This window comes from Leucopleurus acutus, assembly GCF_964270905.1.
Source record: "Leucopleurus acutus genome assembly, chromosome: 4".
In the NCBI taxonomy this organism is placed as follows: domain Eukaryota; kingdom Metazoa; phylum Chordata; class Mammalia; order Artiodactyla; family Delphinidae; genus Leucopleurus; species Leucopleurus acutus.
The window spans coordinates 63,573,818-63,596,677 of record NC_139146.1 but is presented as its reverse complement, the minus strand read 5'-3'; the positions used below and the strand labels follow the sequence as shown (position 1 = coordinate 63,596,677).

Here is a 22,860-nt window from a genome sequence, read left to right as displayed (position 1 = left end):
ATATTGTCTGAAATAATCCATGCTTCCTTAGAGTTCCCTGACAACTGATTAACAGAGGAATAACCTAGGTATTGGGAAAATATGACATAAAGTAGTTTCTGGAGTTCCTGTTGTGGGCCAAACAATGAAGATTTTATTATAAATTATCACTTACTTTTGAAGTTCAACAGATAGATGAGACTTCTGTTCTTGCAGTCATACTTTAAAAAACACTTCTGGCACAAAATATCTAAAAATACGAGATTAAACATATTAAAAACTTTAAAAATACATAGTTGAACTGATAAGAAAATTAAAAAACTCCTTAAAGTTGGAAAATGACTAGAAATTACAAATCTAGGTGGATAAGCAAGAGTGAAGAAATTGGTCACCTCAGGAGCATCTACCAATTCCTGGTGGCTAGAGTCTCAGTTTCATTGGGCCATGCATGGGCAGGACATGTAACTCTGGGACCCAAAAGATGATATGCTCCATGAAAGAGTAATCAAGGAAAATAACCTGTTGGTTTGTAAGTAAATTTTGTAAGGAAAAAATTCCTTTGAGAGTCTGTGAACACAAGATGGTCATAATTTGGATACTGAGGGTCATTGTCTATGAGGTGTGAAAAACCCAATCCAAAAATTTAATTTAAAGTGATTTTGGATTAATGGTGTCATTAGACATCAAGTAGAGGCAAACACAATCCTCTCTGGAGGAAAATACCTTCAAACCAGATCTCAGATATTCCTGAATAAAATTCTAAGGAACATGTGCTACTATCAAAAATCGTGAAACATATTAAGACTCCAGTTGACAAGAGTCAACAGAAACAACAAATATAATCGGATCTTTAAAGAATTCAGATATCAGAATTATGAGATATAAAATATAAAATAAGTATTTAATTTGTTTCAATACATTAAAAATGGTACCAAAATGTATGATTAAGAAACAAGATTATTAAATATAACCAGGCAGATTTGAAAAAGAACCCTACTAGAAATTCTAATTATGAAAATATAATAATTTGAAGTAGAAACACAAGGAATGCAATAAATAGATTAGATGCAACTGAATAATGAATTAATGAAGTGGATTGTAGATGTAAGGAAATTACTTAGAACACATTTCAGAGAACCAAAGAAGTAGAAAATGTGAAACAGAGTTGAATTAGAAATAGCTCTCCATGGGAGAACAAAGGGAGATATTTCTAATTAAACCTATGAAAGGAGAGAAGAGACAGAATGGGGAAAATGTTTGTAGAGATGTGGCTGATAATTTTACAGAAGCAATGAAGGACTCAAATCCTCAGATTCAGGAAACCCAATAAATTCTAGACAGAATAAATAAAAAGAAATTCTGTAGAACATGAAACCTAAAGAGATCTTAAAAATAACCAGAGATAAAGGCAGATTGTCTTCAAAGGAACAATAGTTAGGCTGAGAACTCACTTCTTGAAAGCAACAATGAAAATCAGAAGGCAATGGAATAATGTCTGCTAAGTGCTGGGGAAAATTATTGTCAATCTAGAATTGGTGAGATATATATCTTCAGATGAACAAAAACAGGGAGTGTATAATCAGCAGATCCTCAGTAAAGGAACTGCTAGAGAATTAATTTCAGGAGAAAGAATATAATCACAAGAGAAAAGACAGAGATGAAAGAAGAAGTGGCAGGAAAAGAACCCTCAACAACAATTATAAACATATGAGTAAATCCAAATAAATCTTGAAAATATTACTGTATAAAACAAAATTAACTACTAATTTGTGTGTTAATGAAAAAACAAGGTAGAACTAAAATGTTGTACAAAAATAGCATTTAAGTCAGGAAGGATGTGATCAGAGTTAAAGTATTCTAAGATCCTTATATTGTTTGAAAGAGGGTAACATTATTGATTGGCTTTAGACTTGTTAAGGATGCCTGTTAAAAATTACTAAAATAATAGAAATATAGTGTCTAACCTGCAAATAACTAAAGGGAAAAACAATGAAATTTTAAAAATCATTAAATCAATAGATAGCAAGAAAGGTAATAGGGAAAGTGGTAAAAATAGAAAGCACTAAATAATATGATGGAGTTAAATCCAAACATATCAATGATCTCAGTAAATGTAAGTAGGTAAATCTATCCAGGTAAACACACAAAAAATTATCAGGTTAAATTTTAAAAATTTCAGCAATATGACATTTAAACGAGACGCATCTAAAGCATTAGAATATGAGAAAGATAAAAATAAAAGGATGAGGCTTCCCTGGTGGCGCAGTGGTTGAGAGTCCGCTTGCCGATGCAAGGGACACGGGTTCGTGCCCCAGTCCGGGAAGATCCCACATGCCGCGGAGCGACTGGGCCCGTGAGCCATGGCTGCTGAGCCTGCGCGTCTGGAGCCTGTGCTCTGCAATGGGAGAGGCCACAACAGTGAAAGGCCCATGTTTCTCAAAAAAAATAATAATAATAAAATAAAATAAAATAAAAGGATGAGAAAAATATAAGGTGCAAATAGTAACTGAAGAAAGCATGTATCACTGTCTTAATATAAGATTTTAAGATCAAAGTCATTATTAGCAATAAAGAAGATCAGTATGTATAGAAAAGAGTTCACTTCACAAAAATATCTATCAGTTCTAAATTTGTATGCACCTAATGAGATAGCTTAAAAGAGACATTTATAAATTCATTATTAGAGTGGGAGATTTTAAACATGATCCTCCAGTATAAAATATAATCAGACAGATAATAAGAATACAGATGATTCAAATAATTTATATAACTTGTTTAATCTAATGACATATTTAGAATACTTAACTCAACATCTGGAAATACATATTATTTTGGCACACTTATGAAACATTAATACAAATTCACCACATACTAGGTTATGAAAGTAAGCCTCAATAAATTTCAAACAATCTTTAATATATATCTGACTAAATGCAATTAAGCTAGAATCTAGTAACAAAAAGCAAACTAAAAACAAACACTGTATTTGGAAATGTAAAAATAAGCCATGGATGAGAACAAATCATAATGGAAATTAGAAAATGGTAAAAATTAATGATAATAAAATAACATCTATTAAAACTTGTGGGATATTATAAAAATGGCAGATATTTAGAAGAAAATTTATAGCTTTAAGTACTTATATGTAAGATGTCAGAAGAAAGACAGTGAGATAAACCCAAGGAAAGTAGAAGGCAGGAAATAATAAAGACGAAAGCAAAAGTCAATGAAATTAAAAGATACAATAGAAAGGATCAATAAAGTCAAAAGTTGGTTCTTTGGAAAGACTAATTAAATGGACACACTTCTGGAATGACTGATGTATTAGTTTCTTATGGCCACTGTACAAATGACCGCAAACAGTAGCTTCAAACAGCACAAATATATTATCTTACAGCCTGTAAGAAGTCCCACAGAGTTTTCACTGAGCTAAAATCAAGGTGTTAGTAGGGTTACATTCATTTCAGAGGCTCTAGGAAAGAATACATTTATTTTCTTGTCTTTTCCAGCTTCTGGAAGCTGCCTGCTTTCCTTGGCTTGTGGCTTCCTTCCATCTTCAAAGCCTGTTGAGTTTTTCTCCCATCTGACACATGTATGATTACATTATGCCCACCCAGATAATCCAGGATAATTTCCTTATTTTAAGAACAGTTCATTAGCAACTTGAATTCCATCTTTTGCCTTCATTCCTCTTTGCCATATAATATAACATATTCACAGGTTCTGGGAATTAGGATACGGACATCTTAGGGAGGCCATTATTCTGCCTACTAAAACTGAATAATCAAAAGAGAGAAGGCACAAGTAACAAATGTTAGGAATGAAAAAGGGACATAGAAATTTAAAATATAATGAGATTATTATGAATAACTTTAAGTCAATAAAGTTAAAATATAAAGACACATTTCTAGAAAAATATAACTTACCAAAACTTACTTGGGAAGAAATGGAAAACCCAAGAATCATACAGCAATAAAGAAAATTGAACCAGTGGTTTAATTTTCCTGAAAAAGCACTAGGTTCAGATGGTTTTATATGCAAGTTCTGTCAAACTTTCAAGAAATGGATTGAACAGATAAATGCAATTTTATTTTTATTTTATTTATTTATTTATTTTAACATCTTTATTGGAGTATAATTGCTTTACATTGTTGTGTTAGCTTTTGCTGTATAACAAAGTGAATCAGCTATACGTATACATATATCCCCACATCCCCTCCCTCTTGCATCTCCCTCCCACTGTCCCTATCCCACCCCTCTAGGTGGTCACAAAGCACCGAGCTGATCTCCCCGTGCAATGCATAAATGCAATTTTATAATAAACCTTTTTAGAAAATAGAAAAAGGGGAACATTTTCCAATTTATTTTTAAGGCTAGTATATCTTAGTATCCAAACCCAATAAAGACAAAAAGGAAAACTTTACAGGCCAATCTCATTTATAAATATAGGTAAAAAGCATTTAAACATAACATTAAGAATCTGATTGCAGCAATGTATAAAAATGATCAAATTAGATTTATTCCTGGAATGCAAGATTGAGTTAGCATTAGAAAATCTAATAATGTAATTCACTGTATTAACTGATTAAAGAAGAAAGACTATATAATCACCTCAATAGTTGTTGAAAGAGCATTCAATTACATTCAACAGCCCTTATAATTAAAAACTCTTAGCAAACTAGGAATAGAAGAGACCTTCCTTAAAGTGAAACGGGATATCTAAAAATGATTATACATCACTCTCAGCGTTGAACATCATAAGCATGCAGGAGCAAGCAAGGATGTCTGCTCTCAACACCTCTATTTATCATGGTGCTGGAAGTCCTAGTCAGTGCATTAAGACAAGCAAAAGAAATAAAAGGTATAAGAATTGAAAAGCAAGCTATAAAGGTGTCATTATCTGCAGTCAACATGCATATCTGCATAGAAAACTCAAAAGATTTATAGGAAAAATTAAAATTAATAAGGAAGTTTACAAGTGGTAAAAATAAAATTGATATCCAAGAGTCAACTGTATTTCCATGTACCAACAGAAAACATATTTCTTGAAAGATACTATTGGCAATAGCAACAAAAAATTGGCAGTAGCAACAAAAATAGCAACAAAATAGCAAAAAAAATTGGCAATAGCAACAAAAAATAAGGTAGCCAGGAGGAAATCTAACAAAAGATATATGGGACCATAATGGTGAAAATTTGGAAGATTTATTAAAAGATATCAAAGAATACCTATATAAATAGAGAGAAAAAAAGGAGTGATAGGAGAAACTCAGTAGCATATCTTTTTTCTCCAACTGATTTTGAGATTCAAGTCAGAATCACAACTGGGTTCTTCACTGAACTTAGTAAGCTGATTCTAAAATGTATTGGAAAGAGCAAAGGGTCAAGAATCGCTAAGATGTTCCTAAAGAAAATGAACAAGGTGAGGGGATTTTTCCTGTCAGATATAAGAGCTTTACAGAACAAAAGTAATTAAGTCAGTAAGATATCTTTGCCAAGATAGAAAAATGGACTGATGGAACAAAATTGAGAACCTGGAAACACAGTCATACATACATGGATACTTTGATAGATTATAGAGATGTCATTACAGATAGTGGGGACTACTTAATAATTGGTAGTACAATTGATTATCACATGTGGGAGAAATTAATCTGGTTTCCTACTTCATACTGTACACAGTATCAGAGAGATTAAGAACTTAAACATAAAAGGCAACACTTCAAAACTTTTAGAAGACCATGTGGGTGAAGATCTTTTTAAAGGAGAAGGATTCTTTTTTTTTATAAATTTATTTACTTATTTATTTTTGGCTGCGTTGGGTCTTCGTTGCTTCGCGTGGGTTTTTCTCTAGTTGTGGCGAGTGGGGGATACTCTTTGTTGTGGTGTGCAGACTTCTTACCTCAGTGGCTTCTCTAGTTGCAGAGCACGGGCTCTAGATGCGCGGGCTTCTGTAGTTGTGGCACGCAGGCTCAGTACCTGTGGCTCATGGGCTCTAGAGTGCAGGCTCAATAGTTGTGGCGCATGGGCTTAGCTCCTCTGCGGCATGTGGGATCTTCCCGGACCAGGGCTGGAACCCATCTCCCCTGCATTAGCAGGCGATTCCTAACCACTGTGCCACCAGGGAAGTCCAGGAGAAGGATTTCTTAAACAAGACACTAAGCACAAATTGTAAAGAAAATGATTGATAAATTCAATACATTCAAGTTAAGAGCTTCCTTTAACTAAAAGATCATAAAGAAAATGAATGGACAAGGTACAAACTGTGAGAAGATATCTTAATAAAAAATGTAAAGAACTTCTTAAAAGTTTTAAAAGGAAAGTTAAAAACTCCTAAACATTAATAAGAAAAAGACAAACAACCTACCAGAAAAATGGAAAAATAGAAAAAGTAGGGAAAACCAGGAAAATACACTTTTAAACCATGATGAGGTTCTATTTAACATTCACTGAATTGTCAAAACTTGAAAAGTGCTGGCCAAGATATGCGTCAATGGGAAACCTTTATACACTGCAGGTGGGAGATTAAATTGGTCCAACTGCTTTGTACAATGATCTGGCATTTTCTAGTAAAATCAAAGGTGTGCATACTGAATACCCAGCAATTTCATTCAATATGTATGCTAGAGAAACTTCTGTATTTGTGTACCAGGAGACATGTTCATGAATATTCATAGTAGCGCTATTTTAAAATAAGTTTTATTGAGATATAATTTATATATAATAAAATGCTGCCATTTTTAAGTATAAAGTTTGAGGTTTGACAAATGTTTGCAGCAATGTAACTATCAACACAATCAAGATATACAACTTTCCAATACCTCCAAAATGTCCCTCTTTCTCCTTTGCAGAAGAACCCTTCTCCCACTACCAATATAGTTTTCCATTTTCTAGAACTTCATATGAATGGAATCACATTAGTATATAGTCACTTGTGTTTGGCTTCTTTCCTTTGGGATAATGCATTTGAGATTCATCCGTGTTGTTGTTTGTATCAGCATTTTCTTCCTTTTTGTTGCTGAGTAGCATTTCATTCTATGGATATGTCAGGAATAGTTTATATATTCACTAGTTGTTGGACTTTTGGATTGTTTCCAGTTCTTAGCTATTATAAATTTTAAAGGTGCCATGAAAATTCATGTACAGGTATTTGTGTGGACATATGTTTTTATTTCTCTTTTGTAAACTCCTAGGAGTAGAATTGTTGGGTCACGTGCTAAGTATATGTTTAACTTAAAGAAAATAAAGATGTTTTCCAAAGTGGTTGTACTATTTTACATTCCTACCAACAATGTATGAGAGTTATGGTACACAGCAATATTATCCAGAACAGCAAAAATAGAAACAACCCAAATGCTCACTGTCAGAAGAATAGATACATAAATTGTAGTATATTCGTTCAAAACGTACCGCAAATAATTAACTGCAGCCATGTGTAGCAACACGACTAAAACATATTCTGCAAAAAAATCAAGTCATAGATGAATACCTACAATATAGTCCATATATATGTATACAGTATGCTAATGCAACAAAATTCAATGTGGTGCTTAACCTCTGTGAAAGAAGGAGTATGTAGGGGCAGGGAGGGATAGGGTGCTTCAGAGATGTTGCTAATATTCTATTTCTTAACCTGTGTGATAGATACATGGGTGTTCGTTTATTTTTATTATTCTTTAACTGGAACAATAAATTTTATATAGGCTTGTATATGATATATGTTTACAATAAAAGTTAAAAAAGAAAATAAAGACAGTTTAACCTTACTCTTTGCTTTTCTTTAAAAAGAAAAAATCATTGACTTGGGCATTTGTCCTATACTGTAACTTACTTTCCTAATTCTAGTTAGTATTCTATATCCTTATCTTGAAAGATTGCAGTCTTAGTACGGGAGTAATTCTGGAATGCATTTCTATCTCTGGGAGTGAGAATTTAGATGTCTGACTCTCAGCAATATTAATGGCAGTAGTTAAATTCATATATCCTTGTTTATGAAGATGAGAATACAGCCCACCTGATAACAAAAATGATTGAGTAGAATTCATTTATTTCTTAAAATTATACTGGGGAAGGATATGTCCTGTATTTCTTTCTTTCCTAATTGAATTATTTAAAACTAAGATTTAAAAACCATCATAAAATGACCTCATAGCCAAATACAACAGATAGATCTCAACAATTCTAGAAAGCCAAGTTTGTCACTTATTGGATAAGAAGACTGCAATATTGACAGTAAACATTTCTCTATGACAGTAAAAATTTCTCTATCTCCCTTCTAGGTCATAACATAAGAATATAAATTCAAGAAGTTGAAAATTTCATAAGATGAAAAATGCCAGTGAGGAAAATGGAAAGATGGCAAGAAATAATTTTTTCATGTGTTTAGTAATACAAAAAATCTACAGATTATAGATTTCTATCAAATGATACATTCCTATCTTCTCTTTGAGACATTATTATTGAAGACAATTTTTAAAAAAATAGTTTTAATTTGATTACAACTTTGTTTACAAATATATTGAGACATTGCAAAATTGTGTATTTGACTAAAATACAATCTCTACCTCCCAAAACTTTTATAGCAACTCAAGTATGAAATGTGTTTATAGCTGGAAATTACATGTGAATTATTACAGAAGCAATTTCAAATGTAGAGGGCTGGTAAATGAACCTTTAATTTGTTAAGTAATAAAAATATCATCAGTAACGAAACAATTATGAAATTACTATCAAAGTACAAATTCAACAAGTAAAAAATGTGCTTTAATATAAATCAATAGCTTGATTTTCTTTTACGTTTGAATCAAGATGTATGACTAGGAGTAGTCATTCTTAAAAATGAAGAAATTCTTTCATTGTGCTCCACATTATTTAGAAAATTTTAAAAATATATTTTGCCCCATGTGATTATGAGAAATGGTAAAGAAAGCCACATAAATGTGGAACTGAGCATGTCAGCTATTTTCTCATGCTAGTAAATGACTGTCAAATTGAGAATATCTGAAAGAGAGGTTACCTATTCCTTAGTTTATCATTACTGCTACATAGGGATTCCCAATTTTCATATAGTGAGCTTTAATTACTCATGTGGATTAAATCTTACATAATCTCATCTTAAATAAAGGATGAATTTAAAATTTTTACTTTGGAATATGGGTTTGCATTTTAATAATATACATTTGAACAATTTTCAAAAATATTTTCATATATATCACTTGATGCTACTATAACCCCACAAGGTTAGCAGGATCTTGTTATTATCTCTATTTTGCTAATGAGAAAATGAGACTTGTGGAGACAAAGTAAATTATTCAGGTATCTTGGCTAATAACAGCTTTAGCACTAAAGTCTCTGTCTTTTGCTTTGAACTCAGTCTTCCTTCTATTATGCCATTATTTCCAAATCTGATACTTGTCTTCACACCAAAATAAAAATTATGATGTTATCCTATTAAATTTCAAGTAGGTTGAATAATGGTCACCCAAATATATCAGGTGTTAATCCCTGGGAACCTATAAATGTTACCTTATAGGGAAAAAGGGTCTCTATACATGTGATTAAGTTAAGAATCTTGAGATGGGGAGATTATCCTGAGCCTTATCCCAGTGGAACCTAAATCTAATCACAAGTGTCCTTATAAGAGAGAGGCAGAGGGAGATTTGACACAGACAGAAGAGTAGAAGATGGAGATACAGAGGAGAAAGTAATGTGACCATGGAAGCAGAGATTGGAGTGATGTGGTCACAAGCCAAGGAATGCCAACAGTCCCCAAAATTTGGAAGAGGTGCAAGGTCTTCAGAGGGAGTGTGGTGTTGGGAATGCTTCGATTTCAGACCAGTAACACTGGCATTGAACTTCTGGCCTTCAGGACTGTAAAAGAATAAATTTCTCTTGTTTTAAGCCACCAAGATTGTAGCAGTTTGTTACAGCAGCCCTCAGAAACTAATACAGAGATACTGTTCAAGTTTTCCATTCCCTGTTCAACTCCATGCAATTCACTTAAACCTCTATTTGGGAACAGATGGATTCAGAGGAAACTAAGGTTTGTCCATTAAAATTTTCCTAGAAAAGAGAATGGTTACAATGCTAGGGTTTCAAAGAACTTCTCAGCAGGACTTCTCTTCTCTGAAAATTAATAGGGAATGTTGACAAATTTTTTAAAAAAATATTTAAATGGACTAGATATTGTTAATTCATGTGAAAACAAAGTCTTGTCAGTGATAAACTGAAATGTACTGAATCTGCCTAAGAAAAACTGGGAGCTTATTGTGTATTCATTTGAATGCCAAAAAGTCAAAATTTTACAGTAAAGAAAGTTGTTTTTTGTTTTGTTTTGTTTTTTCCTTTATAGGAAACACGTTGGAGCTATCATGCCTGGAAGTATGTTTACAACCTAATTTCACCTATTCATTCTCCTCTTTAAATTTTTCTTTCGTGACTTTTCTGCAACCAATAAAAGAAACTCAGACTATTATGGGAATCTTTCTAAATCACTCCAGTTTTCAAAACTTCACCAGGATTTGCCAAGACATCACAAGTGAATTTAAAATGTGCTCCTCATGTTTGGCTTGTGAGTCCAAAGGAAACATGGATTTTATTTCTCAGGAACAAACATCAAAAGGTAAATGCAAAAGAAAAGTGAGAATTAAAATTATCAAGGATAAATAACCTCATTCTGTTAAAAAAGTATTAATAATACATCTCAATGTTAAGTCTAGTGGCCCTGGAACACTCAGCCGTGTGGTGCTTAATGAGTGACTTACAGGCTTTGAGATAGGATAATAACTTGTTCTTGGTTTACTTTATCAAAATATCTATGCTTAAAATACATCAAAATGCCACTAATCCATGTACATTTAATGGTTAAAGTATTATTTAGCAAGCTCTCTTCAAAAGCACTGAAAAAATTCTAAGTAAACTTGCAGGTTCTCATATAAAATCACACTTTGATTCCCCAAGGAGTCATTGAATCCTTGATACATCCTTATAAATAAAAAAAATTTGGATATAGACATGCACACATAGGGAGAATGCCATGTGAAGATGAAAGCAGAGATCAGGGTGATGCTTCTATAAGACAAGGAACACTAAAGACTGCCAGCAAACCACCAGAAGCTAGAAGGGAAGCATGGGAGACATTGTTCCTCACAGCCCTCAGAAGGAAGGAACCTTGTCAACACCTTAATCTTGAATGTGTAGCCTCCAGAACTGTGAGACAATAAATTTCTGTTGTTTAAGCCACCCATTTTGTGGTACTTTGTTATGACAACCCTAGCAAACTAGTATAATGTGGGATGGGAAATACTGTTGTGGCCATTTTGGAAAATAAAATCTGTCCCACAAGTCATCAGGAAAATGTTTGCTTTTTCTTTGAGATGCTCCAATTTTATTTCAAACTCACCTAGTTTTCACTCTCTTAAAAAATGTGAGCACTGTAATTGTTATTTTTAGTGTTGGTAACTTCTTGTTTCTACTCTTTTTTGTTGTATAGGAAGGAGGGGATTTAGTTTTGAGTTGTATGTGTTTTCTTACTATGTACTACTATTTTTTGTGAATAACATTTTCTTAATCTCTTTCTAGTTCTTATCATGAGAGGATCACCGGAAGTGAAGGCAAATGATTTTCATTCACCTTGTCAACATTTTAACTTCACTGTAACTCCTGTGGTTGACCACTTGGAGCAATGTAACATTACCTGTAATCTAAAAACACACACTAGAAGGTCAGCAATCGATGAGGAAGATCCAACCAAGGAAACAGATATAAACCATACTTGTAGAATTATGGAACACCCGACTAATTGTATAAATATTTCTTTGCACCTAGAAATGGATGTAAAATGTAAGTTTTTAAGGAAATTGGAGGGAAAAGGAGAATGGAATATAGACACAAAGTTAAGTAAGGACTATCACGTTAACTGCATTGAAAGTTGAATAGTTGAAGAATTTTGTTGATGAAATAGCAACACTGGAAAGAACGTTAGCCCTTTATCTGTTTATTTTTCTTTCAAAATGTGCTTTTTGTGGAACCCAGCTGTACTCAGAGGTGAAGGAGACGTCTATGGGTTGTGATCTGAGGGGCATTAGAAAGACCCTCTGCCCCAGAATAACTTCTGGGAATGCCTATTAGCTGTGCTTGCGGTAACACTATCACATTTGTGTATTAAAGGATGATATTTCTTTTTAAATGTAAATATACATATACATTGTGATGTGCTATTAAATTTTGAATTGATTTAACATGTCCTCTCTTAGAGCTGAGAAACAGACCTGAATTAAAGGGATTTTTGATATATTGCTGTGAAGTTAGGTGGGGTACAGAGTAAGCATTTTGAGGCACTGGATGACTCTGAGGGAAAGGTAGGAGTCTGGAATATAAAACTTACATATATCTTAATTCTGCTTAAGGTTGATTAACACTCTAGTCACCCTATTCTAAATTAACACAGTTGATCCTCACTACTAAGCAGGGTACCCTCACTTGACCCATCAATTCTACTCTTGAAGAGCATTTTATGATATAACCATTTAATGAGTGCCTGCTGTATGCCAATCAGTGTGCCAGGCACTGGAGACACAGAGATAGATGTATGTAAAACAATGCAGTCAGTGCAATCAGTGGGACAGGTGCTATGGCAGAGTAACTTGCTGTGTTTTCTGAGGTTCCAGACATAGGGAAGCCTTTCAGATTGCCTTAGAATGAGTTTCTAAAGCTTTAATTCTATTAGAGGTAATTATTTTAAAATGTTATATTTATTTTAAAGCAAATGCAAATATATAATATGCATGTATTTTTAAAGTGAAATATAAGACTTCAAATAAATTTCTCCTGTGAGTTAGTTTGCCCAAGGCCCTACAGTCTCTGCAGTTAGGGGGGTATTTCAAGGTGTGTGTATGTGTAGGGGGTATGGGAGAGGAAGGATCTGAGAAGCTGAACAGAGGGGTTAATTCCCTCTGGCTCAGGAATGAGGTTGGAGGTTTTGAAAAGACCACATAGAGAAGGAGACTATGATGAAATCCGAAAGATAAAGAGGTTTGGATTATAGATATTTAAAACTTATATTTGTTTCAATGTCCATTTATGTATCCATCTAATTGCTTTTTATGTTTTCTAAAACATGAAGGAAAAATAAGCATTACCATATTCCTTATTTTGAGAATTAATTTTTGTGTTAATGGAAAAAATCATAAATTCCAAAGTGAAGTAGTAATTGACAGCTTTTATGGGTCCATAAATCAGAAAGATAACAGAGGTGTACAAATATGTAGTCTTTTTTAACCTAATTTTTATTGGAGTATGGTTGCTTTATAATGTTGTGCTAGTTTCTGCTGTACAGCAAAATGAATCAGCTATACATGTACACATATCCCCTCTTTTTTGGATTTCCTTCCCATTTACGTTACCACAGAGTACTGAGTAGAGTTCCCTGTGCTATACAGTAGGTTCTAATTAGTTATCTATTTTATACATAGTAGTGCAAATATATAGTCTTGTATTTGGGGAAAAGTATACCTATTTTGCCATGTGTAGAAGATTAAAAATTTATTCATATTTTACTCTGCTGTCCAAAGACTAATTTGATCTCCCTTAAAAGTCCTATCTACTGGAGAGCGGCGGAGGGGGACTAAATTTAGTCCAGTCTGGTAAATTTACTCAGAAAAAATAATTTAATCTACCTCTTTAGATTTTTTTCAGACTCCTGTCCATTTCCCCTTGTTCCTCTCCAAGACGGCTACAGGGACAGGGAGTAAGGGGACAGCATAGGATGTAGGGAGATACGCTCATCTGTGTTCTCACTGGTGCTTTGGTGGGTGTTCTGGCTGGCTTGGCCCGAGCTGTGTACATTCTGCTATTGTAATATAAAGTTGGTGAATGCATGGTCCTTTTTTCATAGCTTGATCAGTGCCCCATGATACCTTGGTATTGGGTCCACCTTGACTCTTGCTGGCACTGCACATTCTCTATGCCAGTTAACTGCATGCTTTTATTTTGCTGAGTGAGGTATGCAAGTCTAAATAGTATGGAATGATGTTAGGAAGGCCGAGTGCTGCCATTCCAGTCAAGCTCTACCTTCTCCATTCAGTGTCTTCTCTAAATAAATGTTCACTGCCTATTTAATGTACATCTGCTTATGGAGTGGGGGACCTGTAAAAGGGGTACCCAGATCATGAGCCCCCAAACAGCAGTCATCTAAGGGTATTAAGAAGTTATATATCCTGCTAAGTTGAATAAGTACTAGCTGTGTTTTGCATACAAGGGAGAGAGTACACAGGGTGGCTTAGAAATTGGCTTAGACAATTGTGTTTTGGACATAATGAAGTCAACCTCCTTTAAGTCACTGATTCCTGGGTCTGCTGGCCAGTGTGTGTTTATGGGACGAAAGAATATCGTGCTAAGCTATTGCTGATGGTGACTCTACTTCCATATTGCCTCACTGTCATTTGAATGAGCGATTTTTTACCTGTATCCTTATTAAATTCAGACGAGAGTAACTGTATGTTTAACTAATGCATGCACTTGATCTGATCATTGCCATGCGAGCCCCTGTGGAAAGAACGTATGATTAATCATCTACCCTGGTCTCTTATATGCCTCAATCCAACCTCTTTCTTTGCCTTTCCCTTTCTTCCCCATCCTCATCTTACACACTGTATCTTTGTTGATTTGAGGATACAGTTTTTGGCTGCTTGGTCCAGGGCCAAATTGTTAATCACAAATGGCTCTGATTCTGGCACTCTGCTTGTTGTGGTCTTAACCTAGTGATAGCAATGATAGCAAAACTAACATCAATATAACTTGGAAGTGAAATTAATCCTAGAATTATGAAACTAAATGGATCCCTGGAAACCACTTGGTCATGTTTCTTCATTTAATACATTAGGAAAGAACTCAGGAAAGCAAGTGACCTTGTAACAGTGATGGTTATATATTCAACTTTTCAGTTATGGGCCGAATATATAGTAGAAGCCAGCTACATCACCATATTGCCTCTTATCTGCTGCATCATTTTACCGTATTTTTATAGTACTTTTTTTTTTTTTTGCAGATTTTATTTGTTCCATGAAGATCACTTGGTATGTTCTGGTTCTATTAGTTTTTATATTTTTGCTCATCTTCATTATCCACAAAATACTTGAAGCCCACAGGAGAGTGCAGAAGTGGCAGGGTAAGTATTGAAAAATAAATCCATCTTTTGGGAGAATTCATCTAGTATCAAGGTACTCCTAATCTTATCTGTAGGTTCCATTTCTTTTTCTAGTTCAATTTACCACTAACTGAGCACCTACTGTATGTAAGTGGTGATTCTAGGTAACCCAAGGAACATAAGCATAAGTAAGACATAGTGCCAGCACTCAGGGATTTTCATGTATCTTTCTCCAGCCCAGACAAGTGAATAGAAGGGGAAGATAGGCTGCGTGAACTGGAAGGAGTTGGTGGACTGGAGGTTGAGCAGAGCTTGGTGGAAGTGAAGGCAGAAGAGGGGTAGAAGAATAGGGAGTGGTGATAAAGAATTCCGGAGTTGGAGTTCTTGAGCTCTAGGCTCTAGGTGATGAGCAGGAGTCAATCTTTAATAAGTGTGGGGGGACAGTAGATTTTTGACTGTGAAGCACTAAAATGTGTAGTTGGAAATCAGGAAGTAGGGATGATATTAAAAAAGAATTAACTAGCATAACACGGGCATCCACCTGTCAGAATGGACATTGACTGTCAACTACTATCGTGGTCTTATGGTGTGTACCCATGTATATACTGGCCCTACTGGTGTGTGAGCATGTATACATGACCCTTCTGGTGTGCACCCATGCACATACTGGCTGAATATCAGACCCGATGGACAGTTTATAATATGAGTAGTTGGTCTCTTAAAGACAGGATAAAATGTGTCATTATAAGACTAGGCTTTGGGGCTTCCCTGGTGGTGCAGTGGTTGAGAGTCCGCCTGCCGAAGCAGAGGACACAGGTTCGTGCCCCGGTCCAGGAAGATCCCACATGCCGTGGAGCGGCTGGGCCCGTGAGCCATGGCCGCTGAGCCTGTGTGTCTGGAGCCTGTGCTCCACAACGGGAGAGGCCACAACAGTGAGAGGCCTGCATACCGCAAAAAAACAAACAAACAAAAAAACCAAAAAACTAGGCTTTGGAGTCAGGTGGACTTAGGTTAGAATCCTAGTGCTACCACTTACTAGTTATGTGACTTTGTGCAAGTTACTTGCCATATTTGAGTGTCCCTTTCCTCCTCTGTAAAACAAGAATAATCACCATTCCCACAGGGCTGAGGTAAGGATTGAACTAAAGAGATTACATAGGAAGTGTAACAAAGTGCCCTGTGCCTAGCAGTTCTCAATAAAGGATAGTAGCATTGTGCTGGTGTAGTATTTCCCAAGGCTCTTGTGTTCTTTACCAGGCAAGGCTGTGTTAGTCCTTTCAGTAGGCAGAAAGAGTGGTTGCCTGTAGGGCTGAGTGAAAGTTTCATTAATTTTTTTGGCTAAGTGTTTGTTGGAGATATTTCTGAGAGCAGTTTCATATCAAGTCTTGTCATTGGTACCTTAGTATATACGGTCCTAAATGCATTGGTTAATAACATCATCAGTATTTTATATTTGTAGAATAAACATTTTCAGAACATTTTCATGAGATTTTTACTAGATTCTCAAAGTTTATAAACAGGGTTTATAAACAAAGTTTATTTATTTATAAACAAAGTTTATAAACAGTTTATAAACAGGGTATGTGCTATTCCTTTCATTTTTTATATATGAAAAAAACCCTGAGCCTCAGAGAGATTAAGTGTTTTGTCCAAAGTAATACAGCTAATAAAATGACAGAATTAAGACCCAGGGTCTTTCTAGTTTTGAAAATTATATTATTTTAAATAAATGTGTGTCATTTGCAATTAGTGCATAGTTTTGAGTTTCTTGATCTGTTTTTCTATAAATGATTACATTAGGAAAGAGAGAATAGAAGCCAGATAGAAAAAAATGCCTAGAAAGAGACCAATAGTGGGGAGTGACATTAAGTTTTTATGAATATCTACCTAAATGACAGGCTTACCGGCTTTCAAAAGCTGCCTTGCAAATCGAAGCATATGAAGTAGTGAAAAATACCACGCCATTTATGACATTAAATATTATTAAATATTAAATATACATCAAATATTCTGTATATATCTATTGTATGTAATAATGTAAATAATATTCTGCATTTAAGAAGAGATGCATAATGGCATTTATGGCAGTGAAGAAGCCACTGGTTTTAGAAAGTACCTATTTGTTAATGGAAAATAATAAGAAAAGGCTGTTAATGTCTTGTTACTCCAGGCTCTGCTGTGAATGGCCCATTTTCCTTGGTAATCCTTGGAACCAACATGGGGAATATATATTAAGAATGTGCTTGCTTATCATCTAAATATTTAATTTCTTTTCTTGGAATAGGTCATAAATACAAACCTACATCTGTCCTCTTAAGAGGAAGTGATTCTGAGAAACTGCGAACATTGAACGTGCAGGTCATTTCAGGTGAGTTCTGCAACATACAGAGTACCACTTATGAAATTCCAACACTTCACCACTCACTATTGAGTAAACATAAGATCGAGTGATCTGAGCTCATTTAAATTAGTCTTGTAGCTGGAAGAAAGGAGCTGTGAGCAAATGAAACCTAGTTTAATATGTCTTATTATCAGGCGACAGTTATGATCAAAACTACCTCCTTAAATAATGGAAAGTTGGTTTAATTGGCAAGAAGAAATTCATGTGAGTAGGCAGAGGAGAGAAAGCAATAAGGAATAAGCCTCAGGTTTATTTTTAAATGAGACAAGATACCATTATTCCTCGGAATTGCAAGAAGTAACTGCAGAGTGGGCATGGCTTTTGCTGGAGCCTTCGCTTAGCAGAGGGTGTCATTGTACAAAGAGAACGTCTAATAGCCCCAATTAAAAAGTCCCCTGTCCTTTCCTGAGAACTAGAAATGGAATAAGGGAATCCTAATTAGAGCAGCTAAGGGGGCTGTGAGCACAGATACTGTGGTTCGATCTCGTTCTTCTAATTGTGAAACCTTCTGAATTCAAGTTGTCAAACCGCATTAAAAAGAAAGAGAGAGAGAATGCAATGTGGGCAAAGGCCTCTTTTTCTTCAGGGAGAAATAATGTCCTTGACTCTTTGAAAACCACAGAATTATGACTAATGTTACCACAGCTCCTTGCACACAGCCAGGGAGCGGGCTCCTTCGTACTCTGTGACAAGTTAGATAAGGAGCTTCAAGTCTGGTATGTAAATGGTTTTCAAAAATGTAAGGAAACCGAACAAAGCCCGAGCGCCCACCATAGCTGCATCTGTAACCACGTGGAGATTTGCACAGCATTTCACTGGGAACAGTGCTGAGACTTTCCTTAGTTATTTAAACTAGGAGGTACTCACACCCCTAGCGTGAGGAAAAATTGGGTTGGGTGCACCTAAAGAGCTCAATTAAAAAAAAATTAGACTTTCTAGTCTCATAATTAGCAGTAAAATTATTAACCTATGGCTAGTAATAAGCATTAGCTAAGTAGTCATTTGACACTAGCTAAATGTGAAGAAAGTTGATGAAAATTTTGTGGGGTCAGTGACAATCTTGTTTGATGAATGACATAAATATCATAGGGCGGTTTCAAATGGCAAAACTAACTTTTATGGGGAGAAAATTGCATTTACTCTGTTCTCCCCTCTTATCAGTACTCTGACGTTCATGTACCAGGCGTGTTTTAACCTGGTGCTGCTGGGCTTTTGGTTGCCTTAGGAATTCTGGTACTTTCTCTTTTTAAGTCATAATTTTGAGCATCACAGCCTCGTCTGAGAAAAGGTCAGCAGTTCCCATCAACCAATATAATCGGGGGAATCGCAAATTTAAAGTACTAGCTAACCACAAGACTAACCTCACAGGTTCTATTTATGAGCCTGTGATTTTCATTCACCAGAGAAATCTGTCTCGGCCATCCTCTCCCTTTAATGGCTCTCACAAAAAAATCCTCTGGCTTTATTACCAGGCATATAATATTAATGTTTAGAGCAGGCCAAGGGGTGATGGCCTTTTTTAAAACCAAGAGGCCTTTTGAAGCTTAGCATCTTAAAGAGGGGTAGAAGCAGATGCTTTCTTGTTATATATATTCCTTTAACCTAAATGCAATTTTCCCCTCCCATTATAAGTTGCTGTTTCTGAGAGCGAAATGGGAAGGAAACAATGTCTCCCCCGAGTGCTGTTTTTAAGGCCTCTCTTTGTAATGATGGATTATAGGCAGCAGTGAGAATCTAAGGGAAAAAAATGTGCCAGCGTGGTTCTCGGGAGAAGCAGTAACACGAGCGAAAAAAAAAAAATGTATTTCAAAGAGAGCAGTGAATATAGTCACATTCAGCCGAGCAGCTTGCTGTCAGCTCTGGCTGTACATTGCAGAATGTCTCTCTAGTTGTTCATGTATTGCAAAGTAAGTATTGTGACACACATACACACAGAGCTATAGATAACTCACACCCTCAAAAAGATAAGAGAGAAATAAGGAGAGATTACCAACACCCTGGCACTGCACGGGGCTTGGCATGTACTGGCGCAGGTTAAACACCGATAGAGTAAATGAGCCTTATTGCTGTAGAAAGAGATATCATACAGAATCAAATCCCAAGCTTTTATGTGTCTCTGATATTTTCTTCCTTGCTTGGGGAAGTGTGATACCTTCTGTTGATTGCCTTGGTGTTAATCTATTTTACATTTTATTCACTCAACTGTTCTCTTCACACAGGTGATAACTCTGTCTTATTCATCTTTGGATCCCTGTCCCTAGCATAATATCTGGCATGTAGTTCATGCACAATAAAAGCTTAGTCGCACAAACCTTAAGGGGAAATGAGTAAAAAGAGAAGATGAACGAGAAATGAATCTTGGGGGTTGGGAAATGTGAAAACAAATGGAGAAACAAAGAGTGTTCAGAGGGAACATAATTCCATTTCACTGAAGAACATAAAATTCACTTTGTAGAACTGCTAAGGATATCAAAGAATAATAAAAAAAGTCTTGAAGAAGAGATTTTGAGAACGATGCAAAAGTAACTTTGAAATGCACCCCTAGAAACAGTGCTTAATGAGTTGACCACATTGGGAGACCAAGGCCAGGGGCAGGAGCAGTGTACTAGGACTCGAATTATTGGATGCAGACAATAGAAACCAACTTGGCTGACTTGGCAGAAAGGAAATTTATTGGAAAACCAGTAGGTAACCCATGCAAGCAACAGGAACATTAGGCAAGCTGAGCTTATGCAGGAGTCAAGAGAGGCCAAGCAGCCAAAAATACAGCCCCATAGGAATGGTCTGATGAGAAGGCCTCTGCTGGTGTCACCACCACCGAATGCTCCCTCTGGGCTGCTAGAGCTTCCCTTTGACCACCTTGCAACTTTGCAGCACTGTCCAGGATTGCAAACCCTAAGGAGGGGTATCTGATTGACTGAATGCAGGCCACAGATTGGTACTCTGGGTACCAGGAGGCAGGGAGAGGAGATATATGCCCCTCTGGCTTCCTGCATACTTGAGAGTACCCCTGAGATGGCCACATGCTGGTCAGCCAACAAATAAATATCTACAAGCACGACACTAGGTTCCTAGGATTCGAGCCTCCACTGCATGGGTCAGCCAAGGGAGTCCTGTCATCTCTCTACTTTGTCCATCAAAAATGGCGAGATCTTTAAAACTTGAAGTTCTTCACCTTCGAATATTCAACCGAAATCTGTTGAACACTGACTATGGGCCAGAAATTGTGCTAAGCATTGCCGATGCAGTGGCTGTACCACAGCGCAGTCCCCGCCTCCATGGAGCTGACACCACCCTTCAGGAGATTCAATTCCTAGTTCCTTAGGAGAAGGGAAGCTAATTAAGTTATACAAACTCATTCAGCACCTTCCACGTGCACAGTACTTCCACACACATCATTTGATTTCATTTCATAAGAGCCTCACTTTTTTTCCTGGTGAGAAAACTGAAGCTAAGGGAGTTTAAAGTAACTGACCCACTGCCAGATCCCAGCAGGGTTAGGGTTCAAACTCAGTTCTGTCCAAAGGCTGCACTTTCCAGCGCATCACTTAATGGCAAGATGAACTGGGGAGTTTACTCCTGCTGGTTCAAGCCACAGATCAAAACTTTTCTCGCTACTTTACATTTAGTGCTGGGAACTGAGATGAGACATTTTCTCTGTAAGGTATCAGAAGCTTGTGTGAGACAATGTGAGTCATCCTCAAAGTAATATTTCAGCATTGGCACTTAATGTGGGTGGGCTCTTACGGACCACAAAGCAAAGAAAACGGAAATTCATTGTGAAAGAGAATTGCTAAATGCCAAAGGGAAGTGGATGACCCAGTAATATATATTACCCCAAAATAAAACTAGTGGAAATGTAAAATTATAATTTGCAACATGTTTAAGACCAACATAATAAAGACTAAGCAGGTTTCAATTTTCTGCCAAAGAGAAGATAAATTACTGGTGCCAGATGTCTAGCAACCAAGCAAGATAACATGAAAATTTAATTTTTACTTGCTTAACTATAATATTTAAGACTCAAAATACAGATTGGGGTCCATAAAACAGTAAAGGTTATAGCCATCTGCTTGGTTACAGAATAGATCAAGATTCAGAGGGTGACTCTACATGCAGGAGGAAATTCATAAAGTGTGAAGAATCTATAGGCAAAATAGGATGATTTATTCTATTCATTCATTGAATGACTTTATGTGACAGCCATTTGTGCCAGGTCTGAAAAAACTGATGATAAAACATGCAGATAAACATCTTCTCCATCTTCGCACAGACTCCCCCTGCCTGAACCATCTGGCCTCACTCGCCACCTCCCTTGCAATCCTCCCCTTTTCCCACCCTGCCTTTATCTAGTTAAGTCCAGCCCTGTCCTCTGATTTTGGCTTAACTAACACTTCCTCAGGGAAGTTGGCTCAGAGCTGGTGGACCAGGTAAATTACACCCTCGTAACATCACACTTCTCTCTTTGTGGCAATTATCACTGTTGCTCTTTTACATTTCTGTTATTATTTGATTGATGTCTCTCCTATGAGCCAGTTAGCTCCTTGAGATCCGGGACACTACCTGATAATACTTATCACTGCATCCCCAGCTCATGGCACAGTGCATATGAGTTCATAATAGGTACCCAATAAATATTTGTTAAATAAATACAACTCTACACTGTCTATGGTGAAAGAATGACTGCTGCTGTCTTACAAAGACCTTTCAAATGCTTTCCCCCACCCCCAGAGTATAACTTTTGATAATGCCTACCCAAAATAATGAAAGGAGAATGGTTAAACACTTCATCAGTTTTATTCCTTGGAGTATTTAGGATACCTGAAGTGTGAGTGAATTGGAAACTGAGTCAATGGCTCAGAATATTGGCAGCTGTCTGTTCAAGGAGGGTTTTTTTCCCTCTTTAATTGCTATTTCTAGATAATTCTGCAGTCATTTATTTTTCCATCCTCATTTGATTTTCACACTGGCCAGATTTGGAATAGCTGAGTAGTTTTAGGATCACTGTTAAAAATAACAGATGGATCTTTGAACATAGTAGGGAGTTGGCCTCTTGAATAATGGAAATCTATTTTAAGCCACCATGATTGGTTCTATTAACCCTAAAAGGCTACTAGCTATCTTGGACTTGCACAAAAGTGCCTGTGTTTTTATGTGATGGAAAGGTCAGAATGATGCATAGCAATACTGAAATTCTGCATTCCTATGACAGTAAGAAGAAATAATTAAGACTGAAAAGTTTTTTTGAAGCCTGATTAGAGAACTGAATAAGAATCACCAAACTATCTGAAAATGTCCACATCTGTCTTGACCGAAGAAATCTGTGACGATTAAC

General features: G+C 36.0%; 1 protein-coding gene across 2 annotated transcripts in view; it reads left to right on the top strand.

Moving 5' to 3' along the window:
• The window catches only part of TMEM156 (transmembrane protein 156), a gene marked incomplete at both ends in the record, with an annotated part of 49,426 nt that overhangs the window by 12,785 nt on the left and 13,781 nt on the right, over positions 1–22,860 (top strand). For both annotated transcript variants that reach the window (XM_082838846.1, XM_082838845.1), the window contains 4 exons: positions 10,331–10,600; positions 11,560–11,820; positions 15,026–15,145; positions 17,409–17,492. In XM_082838846.1, the coding sequence (XP_082694972.1) occupies positions 10,331–10,600; positions 11,560–11,820; positions 15,026–15,145; positions 17,409–17,492 (735 nt within the window). The remainder of the gene's footprint in view (positions 1–10,330; positions 10,601–11,559; positions 11,821–15,025; positions 15,146–17,408; positions 17,493–22,860) is intronic.